General features: G+C 38.5%; 1 protein-coding gene across 1 annotated transcript in view; it reads right to left on the bottom strand.

Annotated features, from left to right (window-relative positions):
* RpS12 (ribosomal protein S12) overlaps positions 1-10,004 on the bottom strand; it is a 29,714-nt gene extending 19,710 nt beyond the window's left edge. The window contains exons 1-3 of the mRNA XM_067149203.1: positions 9,965-10,004; positions 9,608-9,736; positions 476-680 (exon numbers count right to left, since the gene is read on the bottom strand). Of these exons, the coding sequence (XP_067005304.1) occupies positions 476-680; positions 9,608-9,736; positions 9,965-9,981 (351 nt within the window). The 5' untranslated portion in view covers positions 9,982-10,004. The remainder of the gene's footprint in view (positions 1-475; positions 681-9,607; positions 9,737-9,964) is intronic.
* Between the last annotated feature and the right edge of the window lie 4,437 nt (positions 10,005-14,441).

Raw genomic sequence — 14,441 nt, 5'->3', positions numbered from 1 at the left:
GAAAAAAGCAAGACCATGGTGATATTGAGAAAGACAAGGGAAAGGCATTGTGAAAATTGGTTGTCAAAGCCTTGAAATTCTTGATAGTTTCCAATACCTAGGGAGTGAATTAATGGAGATTACAAGACTGGACATGGAGATTAGCAAGAGGGTGTAACGGGGCAATGCATGCTAGCAGAGTGTAAGAAACTTTGTCTGGAATAGGGAAGTACCAAGGAAGCGTGTCCCTTATGTCATGCCATAAATGATATCACACTGGAGCAATAATGAAATCCATGCCAACCCATCTTATATGCAAGGTTACAACAATCAAATCTCCTAATGAAGGATAAAAAAAAAAAAAAAAAATCACCTAATTCTAGCATTGTAGGACAGAGATAAAACATTTTTCAGTGTACCTGCGCTAGCAGCAGTCAATGAACATTTCATATGGAAATGTAGAGACAAGGGCAATAGATATATCAGAATTACTTACCTTTACCACTACACAAGAACATCCAACAATTTTTCGTGCCTTCCCAACACTGTCAATCTTGCAAAGTCCAGCCCATTCACCAAGTTTCTTGTTGTTGTCCACCCTAATCAATGGAATTTGATGTTCATTGCACAGAGCCTGGACTAGTTTCTTGTACATAGGTTCATCACAGTTCTCTGCCAACACGCATAGCATTGCCTGCCGCCTGAAACACAATATCCAAATATTGCAAATACACAAAAAGAAGTTCAACCAGAGATGATAGTGACTACAATTCCACTCAGAAAGGTGATACTCAGCAAGTCATATTTTTGGGTAACATCTCAGAAGAGGGAGCCACCTTATGGTCATCACTGTGGATATGACTAATTGGAAGCTAAATTGCTTAAAAGCCAAACAATTTGAAACGACAACTAGTCAGCTTGTATTGAAGGGGCAAATCAACATGAACGCTTTAAGTAAACCCTGGAAAAGGGGCGAGGTCTACAATTCATAGAACTTTCAAATTTCCACTTGATTAAAAAAAAAAAAACACACACATGCCCTGCATACTATCATCACAAATTGATTCCACAGAATTGTGTGCCAGTCACAATGCATACGGTACTACAGAAAATGAGCCAATACAACTTTCGGATCAAAATATTTTGTGGGGCAAATGACCTTAGATGTTAGGCCCCTTTAAACAACAAGCATCACCAAGATCAAAATAGTTTGCAATTGAAATAATTTCACTCCAAAAGGTAGGTTTTGAAAATATAAAGTTCTCTTTTACAGCACATCCTTTGCAGAAAGTTTTATTGCTGTATTACAAGTTAACTTTAGCAAGACCTGTGCTGACAAGAGAAAAACTTAACACTGAGCAGAGTCCTGTAGCACAATGCTTCTTCCTTGCCTTTATCCCAATTAAATGGGGTCAGCACTTGATAAGGATAAACCCAAGTTTTACAGCTGGATGTCTCCCATGATACCAAAGCACAATGCTTCTACATTGAAAAAAATGTAAATAGAGTCAATGCTCGACAACTTGTACTAAAGGGGATGGAGGTGTGCCCAGGTTAAGAGGAAGTCCATATTAGCGAAGAGAAACGTCGAACCTAAGGAATGAAAACGAACCCTGTACTTGATCTATAGTATTATTATACCGAACTTCAATGCAACAAGGTTATCAATACATACCAGATAAATGCAAATAGAGCATGAACAGCATCTTCATTTTTGTGAGCTTGCGAGTTTCCAGGTAGAATTACTGCCTGCGCTCACCAACCTTAGTAGCATTATTAGGGAATAGAATTGAAGCAAATCTTATTTTGAATTCCTTTCATAGGAGAGACATGTTCATCGCAATGTCCTGAACCCACCATCCCAGCCCAAAAACTACATTTACTTTTATAACCTAAGGAAGAGGAGCACTCACTATTGTCCATTGCCAAACTACAAACTTGCATTCTTATTGGCCGATGTAAAGTTGTATGCGACATTATTCATGTCGATCATAACTAGATTGTACAGTAGAACCTCCATTATACGTTCCTGGAAACTGTTTTTCTATATTATCCGTTCAAATTATGTGGTCCTGCGAGCATCCTAATTTAATCATGCTGTAAAATTCCTGCATTACCCGTTCCTCGAAGAAACGATTTCCTGTATCAACCGTCCAGAAATTTCAGTCCAATCAACGCTAAATCCTTGATCACATGTTTTTCAAGAAACTGTATCTCACGAAAGGACGGCTACGGCATACTTACGGATCTTGGTGTTAATGTCCTATCATTGCGGTAATTTGAGGAAATACTATACCGGAAAAGCGATCTGCGGTGAACTTAAGCATCACATTCGGGTGGTATTGTTTAGATAATCGAAATCATAAAGCAGAGAGTACATTTCAACAGCTCCACTTGAAGACTGAACGAGTTTCATCAAATGTTCGTACTTGCAAAACGTTTACATTATGTCCAGGATTAATGTTTATTGTATTTTTTTAATTTTTTTTTTACTTTTTTGGGGTGTACCGCTGAACAGGTTTTCGGCACTTCCCTCAGGGCACTGTACAGTCACCGAGCTTTCAGGCAGGAATCGAAACTGCTGCTTCTTAAGTAACAAATTTAGTATTTTAATATTATCGTTAGAGGCAGGGGTTACGTGAACGCTACTGATCCACGAAATATCACTGTAATATTTGTCACATATGAAAGGTAATCATTGATTTACTCAAATAAAGTCTAAAATCCCAGGTAGATTAAGAAACAATGGAAATATTTAATTTTACAGAATACATACTTTACTGCCTTACAGCTATATACAATTTTTTCTGCATCGCAGGGCTTCCGTGTTTTGTTTGTGTGTAACACAACACTTTCGCGTGTCATGTCTTTGCTCACGGTAATGCTTTGGTGTCGTGTCACTTCAACTGTCAATTGTCTAATAGTGCTGTTCCTTTAATAAAGTAATATATCTATTGGTCCAGGGATCATGCTATTTTCCGGTTGCTTCGGCACGAGATTTAGGTCTTGTAATTTCCTTATTACATGGTGATTTTCGTCGTCAAAAAAAGCGATAACATCCTTAGGCCTGGTTTCATCAACACATGTTAGTACTTAACAAGGTGTTAAATCATTTTAACATACGATTTAAGAAAATTTGCGTTTCATCAACAAATGTTAACATTAACAAATGTTAAACTGCGTATTAAAGTTAACATCAGCCATTTCCAATGTTAAATGGCTAACATTAGCATTTAGCAACCTGTTCCAAAATGGCTGCTGTGAATCTCGCTTTTGAGGCGGAATTGCTCTATTTAGATCTTTTACAAAACAGTCCTGATCGAAGAAGAGTTCAGCGACGTAATGACTTTGAAAATTTGACGGATCCGAAATTTCTTCATAGATACAGGTTATCGAAAACAGTCGTTGCTAAGGTTGTTGACGAAATTCAAGTGAGGTTAGAATATCCTACGAAGAGAAACCTACCTCTTTCTCCAATGTTGCAGGTACTGATAATATTACGAGTTTTTGCTACTGGTTATTTTCACATAATGGCCGGAGACAATGCTGGAATTTCTAAAGCCACTGTTAATAGAGTTGTTTGTCGTGTGTCTGCAGCCATAGCATCCATGAGAAGGAGGTATATAACATTCCCTTCAGTAGAAGAGCGTCAGTAAATTATCCGCGACTTCTATGAAATAAGCCGTTTTCCTGGTGTTTGTTCTACATGCAATAGATTGCACACATGTAAGAATCCAATCACCTGGAAACAATTGGGCCGAAATATATCGTAATCGAAAGGGATATTTCTCTGTTAATGTTAATGTTCAGGCGATTAGTGAGCCTAACCTCCAAATCAGGGATATACTTGCTAGGTAGTCTGGTTCTGCACACGACAATACAATATTTAATAACTCCCATATCGGAACACAGTTTGCAGTGGGACAATTAACGAATTGATTTTGTTAGGTGACAGCGGATACCCGCTAAAAAAAAGTATCTGTTTACCCCCGTTGAAAAACTCGCGGACTTTTCCCCCGCCTCGTCCTTTTCTTTTATCGTCAAGCCATCTGTGCGCTTGCACTCAATAACTCATATATATATATATATATATTTACTAACGAATTCAATTAACAACTCTTCTTCGAAGGAGGAAAAATTAGAACTACGATTCCGTTTCACTTCACGCGCCATATTTTACAGCTGTGCTCAAACAGAAGCGCATCGGAGCGCGCTGTAAAACGGCATGTTCGTACCACTGCCTCCTTGATTCGCACCAGTTCGCAATATTGGGAGAGTTAACAGTCGATTAGTTAACATTTCACAAGAAAAGTTTGATGAAACGCAAGAAACCTAACAAGATGTTAAATTTCTAACTCCGTATTAACTAACTACTTGTTAGTATATATTTAACATGTGTTGATGAAACCGGGCCTTAATGTTGTTCACCTCCATTTTGCTTTTTGAACTGTCCGCGCTAGACAAATGCACAAAAATAATAAGAATTCACAGACACAAACAAAAGACGGCGCGAGCAGCGGAATGCAACATGATGGACTCCTGTTTACAGCTCATAAGTACGTATTCATATTTCTTGCTAGTAACGACGGTATTTCTTAATCTACCTAGGATTCGAGACTTTATTTGAGTAAATCAATGATTACCTTTCACATGTGACAAATATTACAGTGATATTTCGTGGATCAGTAGCGTTCATATATCCAGAGGCAGGATTTTTTCGCATTAATTTTTGAACGATTCCGCAAGGATACTAATTTCCGGGTTATTTCGCAAAATAGATACTGCCGCATCGCTTTAATGAAATTCTAAAATTAATCACTAAATGTTTCATTACTATCACTGATCGTTGATTGTGGAGGTTTAATTGATAGACTGTACATACCTGGTACATACTTTTAAAGCCATTCCCGGACTGCAGGGTCGTCCACCTTCTCCAGCGGGATGTTGGCTTTGAGTAGCATCGCTGTTTCGCGAATAAATTCTATTTTTTCACTCAGCTTTCTTTTGCATATATAACGAGAGTTCTATTGTTGCCTGCCGTTTCACTGTTGGAGTGCTAAATTTACGTTCTGAATGTTCCTTATTTTTAAAACAATGTTTTGAGACAGTATCTTTTTTCTCCCTCTCGATACGAATATTACAAAATTTACACATTAAAATATTGCTTTCCAAAACTGATAAACCTTCACTCGCAAACTGTTTAGCTCTGCTGTGCACCGTAACACTTGTCAAGGGACCCATCTTCGCTACTGTCTGTGATCACTTTCTTAATTTTACCTGACCACTTAGCCAAAATACACCAATCAATTGTGTTGCTTGTAGACTTCATTAGGGATTCCACGAGTGCATAATGCCGTGAGGAGACAGCCTGGAGTGGGATTACCAGCTACCACAAGAACAACATTCCAAACATTTCGTTTGGCAAGAAACCTGGAGCCAACCCCTTTTTTTTTGATGCCATGTCTTAAAGAGATTTTCCAGAACATTAATGATAGCATATTTCTTTCCTGTTGATGAATCTTTGTTCGCTCTTCCTTTTCTTTTCATACATAATCTTGGAACAAAATGTCAAGTTCGTTATTCACTACAGATTTTGCTGTAATATCGCGCTTATCACGAAATACTTTAATTTTGCTTTAAAATGACCTTATCGCTTTAATTCACGAACATATAATATCCATATTTTCTTAACCAGAAACATGATTCGTAAAATCGCTTCAAAATATTTTTTGTTGCATTTATCGTTAATGCGAAAAAATCATGCCTCTAATTATCGTATACGATTATGTTAGAGAGCCCAGAACAGATGTTGCACCTTACATGCATAAATCCATGAGAGGTTTTGGGATTGCCTATTACGATTTTGGTCCTAATGTAAGGCTGGGAATTTCACATTTTTGTGTTAAAATGTTATAAAAACCGCAGTCGTTTTATTTGTGCATGTTACATTAAAATTTTTTGTATCATTTCACACTTGTACGACTTTTACAGAGAGCGAGCTTTTCAGCTGAGCTCAAGGTCGCGAATAACCGTATATTCGGAAGTTTTGATGACATTTTTTCTCTTTCCACTTTGATTGTGATTGGTGATGCACAGAAATGAATATAATGCATTCGAGAACTTGAGAATCGATACTTACATTCAAAACCATATTCTTGAGTTCAACATAACCTTTAAAATTCAATGTAGGCCTAATTTACGCGGTACAAGATTTCCACAAACTGACTACGAACAGTATACCGGTGACCAAATCACAATGGAAGATTTAAAGAAAAAGGGATTTCGCCATCATGTTGAGCGTTTTTTTTATCCAATGCGCTTTATTTTATTAGATTAGAGAATTAAAAATGACTGGTCGATTGTTGTTTGGCTTGGTGTTATTAGGTTTTCTGAACAGTTTGACTGATCAAAGTTGCTGAAATGAAAGATTAGGTTTTTCAAACAGTTTGATTGATCAAAGTTGCTGAAATGAAAGAAGTTTTCAGAGGAAACTGATGAAATTTCTCATACATAGTTGTACTTTGAATACGTACCATAGGCCCTACCTATTTATTCCTTTACTGACCATGTAAAACCTACAGATTACTGTAGAATACAGAGGCAATGAGAAACGTTTATTTTGATTTCTTAATGCAATCTGTGTGAGGCACACGGGGACTTAAAACGAAAAGTATGACGACATAAGTATTATCCGCGCACTTTTTAGCGATAGATTTTTGTACTCGTTGGAGAAGTAAGAAGGGTTCCGTCAATACTGCCAACTGAATGGAAATGAAATCTGAATTGAATCGATAATATGATCGATCGATATGAATTTTAAAAACCTTTATTATTTTAAGCAAACAACTGTGTCACACACACAATATTGAATACTATATAACATTTCCCGTTGCGAAACTTGTTCCTAGCATGAATTCTATGGTTTGGCTTTGCTGTGTAAACAACAGTACAAGTACTTAAAGTGTACGCCAGATGGCGCACAGCGATGATAAGGGATTCTTAGTTTGTGTTTCAAAGGTTGCCAATACGAATCTCGAAGATAACCAAAGTCGACCGCTTCAGCACTAGGGTGTAAATCTATCACTAAAAAGTGCGCGGATAATATACGAATCCTCTCTCGTGCAACGATTGTCAGTGGCAGTTTCTCACAGATCAACAAGCTTGAAAACCCACCTGAGTGGGATTGCAAAATACAATGTTTCCAGGAATGTTGTAAATATTGTAGTCTCTTCATTCAAAAGGTAAAAACGAACTCATGATCCCCTCAGCACAACATTTCTGCAGGTAGAGGGCAGTTACGAAAATAAAGTGCAAATTACCAGTATTATTATTTTGTATCTATACCCATACTGTGTTAAGGCCCGTCATGTTTTACTTACGGCGAGTGCATAGTTTGAACTGGGCTGACACATACGGCCTACTAACAGCCAAACGAACAAACTTTTTCTGTCATATAAATCTGGCATGCAGCTTAGTTGAGTTACGTTTTGTTTCACTTTCGTTATCGCTTTGATTTCTTGTTTACATAATTCAGACACTTTCTCAAAACAAAATTTTCAGCGACTTTAGGGGGGGGGGGGGGCCAGAAACACGAGATATTAACAACCACAGGCCAGCATTTACTTTTATAATAAGAAATACTGTTTTAGACACCATACTCCATTGCTTATAACGGTGATTGGTTCACGTAAGTAAGAGGATGACGTCACTGACACCTAGGATGAGGCAGAGAATTTGTTACCAACCATTGCAGAAAAAACAAATTATGAAGCGGCCAGGAAAGTTTGAAATGGCCTTGGCGAGAGAAATGAAGATCATTTATTAGCTTTAAGGTATTTTTGCACCTCGAGGCCAATCTGTCATGAGAACAGTGGCCCCTTTGGAGCCACACTCCCTTTGAGAGGCTCTTTTCTATCGCCGCGGCGCGTACTGTCCGCACGGCAAGAAAAAAAGGTATAGCCATATCAAACCAACAGTTGGCAGCATTGTCGTTCCTCTCGGCGCTACTATTTTGACAGTGAACTGGCGTGTGCCATCTAGCGGTCGCTCGTGTTACGAAACCGTGAGTGCTCCTTACACTATAGCTTCACCAGTAAAAGCGACCCATGGTGTTCCCCACATGGTGGTACTAATCACAAGTAGTTTCATGGTTCAAAAATACAATCATCCCTTGATCGCTCCTTACAACAGGCAGGGGATACCGTGGGTGTATTCTTCGTCTGCACCCCGCACTCACCGGGGGGTTGTGTGTTTGGTCCGCAAGAGTTCGTTTATCCCCCTTAAGTCCGTCGGCAAGCCGGTTAGGACCCCCCTACCTGCCACCTGGGAATATCACCTCTGCCCTCCTGCTACGCCAGCGTAGTAGGTCCGTGAAAACTTGGTACCTAACCTAGTGGTACTACACGCAAGTAAAAGTAACCCATGATGTTCCCCACGTGGTGGTACTTATCGCAAGTAGTTTCATGGTTCTAATACAATCATCCCTTGGTCGCCGCTTACGACAGGCAGGGGATACCGTGGGTGTATTCATCTGCGTCCCCCCCACCCATAGGGGGTTGTGTGTTTGGCCCATGAGAGGTATTTAATTTCCCTCGAGTCCACCGGCAAGCCGGTTGAGACCCCCCTATCTGCCATCTGGGAGTATCACCTCTCCCCCTGCTACGCCAGCATAGTAGGTTCGTGGGTTGAATAACCTAACCTCCCATAATCGCTTGTATTTCATCAAAATAACGTTATCCTAACTAGGTAAGTTAAATGAAGATTTTCTTTATTTCGTACCTTTACCAATTCCTTGATACTGTTGTACAATGTTTCCAAAACAGTAACTGAAATTGCTTGTTTTGATACTCTAGACATTAAAATAATGAAAGCTACAGCTTTAAATATTTTCTTCTTCCTGACCCTATCAACTGTAACCTTACATCAACACTTTAGCCTTGGAGATGAGACTTTCACACGCACGGAACAACTGTCACTTGAGTTAAACCAACCTCACGAACAGTTATTTTGGTGTGGACAGATTGATGAAGTTTGTTAACAGAAGTTTATTAACATGTGGAAAAATGTTTTCATTAACACCGTTTAACTTTGGTGTGGACTAACCATTCTAAGCGCAGAACCCCTCCATCCCTTCCTGGTTAACCTACAGCCACTACAGGTGATGTAACTAAAGTAGGCAATACAATAAATCCCCAAAACTCCTACAAACTTTTAGAACAGTGAACGAATATATTTCGTATAAACTCATTACGTATGTATTTAACTGACAACATAAATATGCGATAGTGCCTAGCGATTTGCAAATCCTTGCACACTGCAGGGTAGAATTTCCAATATTGGGTGCAGGCATCACTAGCATCCTGTCTGTATAATCTGCGTTCAGCGATCTTACTGGGCGTTGCATTCGAGAATTAGTATAGGGCCTACTGCACGAAAAATACCCCTCTTGAAACACTGCAGATGGCATGAAGTTTCGTATGCTGACGGGCAAGGAGAGTTTTCCGCTAAAGTTAGCCTCGAAAAAATATTACACATGACAATGGTCGAGAAACATAAATGCACTCTAAACAGAACACTTGAAATCTTCTTCAAAACGGATGTTAAAATATTGGTACCGAATTTCACCTACTTGTCGAGTGCTTTGGCAGCTTCATGAAGTCCATGCGCCAAGCTACCATGTGTGAGAGCTACTTTCAAAACCTCCTGAAGTGCTGTATTGATGTCCATCCCTCCTCCGACGGGAGCCACAGGCGCATCTCTGTAACATAATTTTAATTAACTCAAAGTTGCAAGTATAAGGTCATAAGTGATCTAAATTTCAATTAACCTCAAAGCTGTAAGTATATGGGGTAAAAGGTCATAAGTGATCTAAAATGTCAAACACTCTTCATTCTTTAACTATTAACACTCGTTCATTATACTAGCCCAATGCAAAATCACTTAAACTCAAGTTCGTAAACAAAACATGCTTGAGAAACAAACTTACGCTTCACCATCAGACATCTTAACGACAGATTAAATGGAACCTGGAAAGACAAGATATATTAAGTGATATATCGGAGCCTTCTGTGAATATAAATATGCAATAACGAGTACTAAAATATTCAAGATGAGTTAATTTCACTTGGATAACTACAATCTACACACTGTGACACATGCACACACGTACCACAAAACGGAAAAGGATTTTTGAGCAAAAGGAAGTGCGATAGTTATCACGATAGGCATTATATCGATAGCATGACAACATTAACGGCTATGCTATCGATATTTGTTCCAATCCACTCTGTACTTGATTAACATTGTTTGGATAAAAATGTAAGTTGTTTCAGTCTGTTGAATACAAGATACAAATTTATAAAACGCAAGTGTACGTGAAGAAAATAGGAGCTCAAATCTTTCAAATCACCTTGTTCAGGCCAGTAGTCTACAGTACAAAGCGGGATGAGTTGGCAGCGAAGTACCGTACTATGACAGTGGAAAGAATTGTGATGAATATACATTTTTGTATGAACTTAGAGGATAATGGTCGAATACTCTATCCTAATAAGGATGCACAGACACTAACAAGAAAAACATATCTTGACATACTTAATAATTACTTGGTGAAGCTTTAAACTCCTCCCGTTACGAGGTTAAACAAGTACACTATAGAGGACACGTGTCACTTTGCGAGTGTAGTTCAGCTGTCGAAACATATACCGTATTCCTCTTACCTCGAGACAAAACAGTGGGGTCTTTCTTAAATATAGTGAATTTATAATCTGTGAAAAAATGCTCTGCTTCTTAATGGATTCAGTTTTATCCATGATTACTGTACAGTAGTATCGCCTTTAATTACCTCGTTGAACATTAAATTTCCTTGATTTTTTTTTAGGTTATTAAATTGTTTGTTAGCTACTGATTTATTGTTGTCCTGTTGTTTGTGAATATTAAGAGATTTGGGTTAATATATATATATATAGTTATTGATGAAGAAAATTGAAACATAATACACAAAACAAAAAATTCTTCTTCTACCGTTTTTCCCACATCTATGGGGTCGGGGGTGCAAGCTGTGTCGCACTTGTGGATTTGTCCCTATTTTATGGACGATTGCCCTTCCTGACCCCAACCCTATATGGAGGGATGTAATCATTAGACCTCGGATTTTAAGGAAATACCTATTTTGTTCCTGAAAGGATAACTTAAAATGAAATTGTATTTACACGTTTCAAGTATTTTTAAGGTTAGACACGGTGGTCCTATAGCGCCTAAAATACTTCTGAATTGACATTACAACCTATACTCCTGAGTTTATTCCTAAATCGTTTAAAAATGCGTTTAATAGATTTTGAGAAAATATTTGCTGACCCGTTTTCAGTATCTATCTCAAACAAAATATAAAAACGGAAAGCTGTAAACCACACTCCCTGGAAAGCCACTGTCAACATGTCTCTCAGTTTAATGCGGGAGAATACGGTAGTATTGTGTACGGGCTCCATGCGCTAATGGGAGAAATGCACCGCTGCGCGTGGCGAACATTGTAAGTTAATGCGATCACTGCGCAGATATCTGCTGTCATCTCATCGCGGCTGCCATGGCCGACTAAATAATAACAGTGAGATTTCAGAGTGTTTTATGCAACAACAATCGGCCAAATTATTCCAAACTTGCAGAAAGTGGCCATGTATTAAATTTACATGAAAAACCGTTCGTAGAAAATAGCAGCGGAGCGAAAAACTACAAATGTGATAAGAGAAACGCTTGAGAACATGCTGTCGGCATAACAGAAGATGGTTTCCCGTGGCCTACTAGCTCTTTTCTATCCCATCGTCACCGTGAGACCAACCTCACCTAAGAAACAAGGCCGCTAAACCAAATATAGTAGAGGCAATACGTGACACTTACGGATTTACACAGAGTTTACACGAGGACAGCAGACTGGACAATACAGTGAGCCAAGACAATATTGTCCTCGTGTGAACGAACTAGCCGGGGAGAGGACAATGAATAAGTTACTGTCTTAAGCCGGCTTTACATTTACGAGTAACTCTTATACGAGTTGGCTACTCGGACTGACTCGGATAAGAAATCGTAAATGTAAACGATGACTCGTACGTACTCGTAGCTCGTATACGAATAGCAATCAAAGTAGAGAGGCTTCCGACTTGCATCCGAGTTAGACTGTTTTAAAAATGGCGGAGACTAAATACTGCAGGATGTCTCGTGAAAATCTGGAGGAGTTCATTAATTTATACTACAGAGCGGAGTGCCTGTGGAATGTTAAGTGTTCTCAATATCGGGACATCAATGCGAGAAATAAGGCCTATGAAGTTTAACATAACCACTGATCTAGTTAAAAAGAAAATCAACAACTTTTGGAATGAACAAGGAAATAGTTGAGGCTGATATACGCGTCAAGAATTGTAATGATTTGAAGCTATCTCCAGTAGCTAAAAATCTGAGTCACTGCCAGTTGCAGCTGAGAATTGATACAACTTATCATCTGAGTGTTTTCTTTGGGGACATGAGGGGCAACCTAGAAAAAATTAATTACTAATAATATGCCAGAATTTAGCATATCAGTACCGGTATTATAAAAGTCATTTAGTCCACTTACCAAAAGGTACAACATTTCAAATGTACTAAAATCCATCCTTAAGAAGTCTCTATAACCATCTCCTCCCTCGTTTAATAAATCAAATAGTAAATGTTCCTGTATTCCAAAAACGGGTCTTTTCTTCAAGGATTCTTTAACCCAAAAGCTCCTGACCTTTTTATAGCTTCATTCTGTTGTCTTGTTTTAAAACACAACAGCAAGATACCAGCCATAGCAAGACGTTTTCGTCTGCTTGGAGCGATATTGGAAACTGTACTCTTATACGAGTAAGCACCATAAATGTAAACGCATTTCCTACTCGTATACAAGCGCTCGTATACGAGTTACTCGTAAATGTAAAGCTGGCTTTACGAGTTAGCCTCGCTTCCTATCTATCGGGACAATGCCTTCCCCCCACCATCGATCTTATTGTCCTGTTGATAAGTATGTTAGAGTAATTTGTAATTTTTCTCTGGCGGGTATTGCTTCTCTCATTAATGTATCGTTACGTTGAATCATCGGTGAGACCTTCCTCAGAAGGTCTTCAAAACATTCAATTGACATCTTCATGCACATTTTATATTCTTGAGGATCTTCTAATTCTTTTAATAATGAAACAGACGATCCTAATGAAGATCGGCGAGACAACCATTTCCGTAACCACTATCTCTTCTTATTTTTAGTTATAACGTCTTTAATTATATCTAAAGGGGCCCATACAGGCGCAGACTTCTGGAATACTTACCTGCACAGACTTGCCTCCGGGAAGTAAGTAGGAAGTATGCAGTTGCCCACACACGCTCATACTAAATGATTATTTACCGACGAATTTGAATATGTCGCGCTCAGCTGTTTTTTCCGTTTAAAATTATGCGCTTCGGATGGTTGAAAAATGTATATGGATTGAAATTAATTAGATAGTCGGTATAGAAGATGAGTCGTTATTTGGACACAGTGTAGCGCTCTGCACGAAGAAGACGCGCAAAAAAAATGTCAGATTTCATATTTGTAGGTTATCACATTTACATTTCCTGCAGCAACTATGAGATAGCGCTTTCGTCGCAAAGTCTCCGGCTGAATTCAAGCAGCGTCAGAATGTCAGAGACTTGCCTGCAGAATTTTTGTCGGCAGACTTAGACAGAGACATGTCTGAAGAGACTGGATTGCGCAGACTTACCTCCGACTAAGTCTGCGCGTGTGTAGAGCCCTTAACACATCTTCGTATAAGATATGAATCAATTTACTTAATTTTCCTTGAAGAGCACGGCGTAGTGGATCCATTTTGATGATGGAAAGCGGACGACTTGATATTGTCTTGCCCTGCGCAAGGGAAATGTTCACGGAGCACAGGACAATACAATATTGTCCTGTCTTGCATACTGTCCTCGTGGAAACTCGGCTTTAGTCTTGTTAAAATGGGAGACAATTCGCAAGTGGCGCTCCTAGTGACGTGACCTGAAAATTCGCGCTAAATTCACATATCAATGGAAATGCATATACGAAAATTCATAAATAAATTACGTATAGAAAGAAAGTATTATTGAAATATTAACTTCGAAGTTGCTAAAGCAATTATGGATAAATGAATGAAAGGTTTAAAAGGTTATTATTTAAAGACTGAAATTAGACATATACACAAGATGTGAAATGGACTGCTGTGAAATGGCTTGATCTTTCATTTATGCATTACTTTTTTTGCTTTAGAATTTCTGCCTGAACTTTTACGGATAGATTTGTCTTTTTTCTCATTTAAAAAATTGTATAATCACATTAAGACACTTGTCAATAAAAATATCGGCACATTCCTTACACACTTGATGCAATGAATTAACATTCAAAAGCTGGACAATTTTCCTCATAACATGAAGCCTACTAACAGAAA

Source organism: Anabrus simplex, chromosome 6, assembly GCF_040414725.1.
Source record: "Anabrus simplex isolate iqAnaSimp1 chromosome 6, ASM4041472v1, whole genome shotgun sequence".
NCBI lineage: Eukaryota > Metazoa > Arthropoda > Insecta > Orthoptera > Tettigoniidae > Anabrus > Anabrus simplex.
This window is presented reverse-complemented; position numbering and strand designations above follow the sequence as displayed.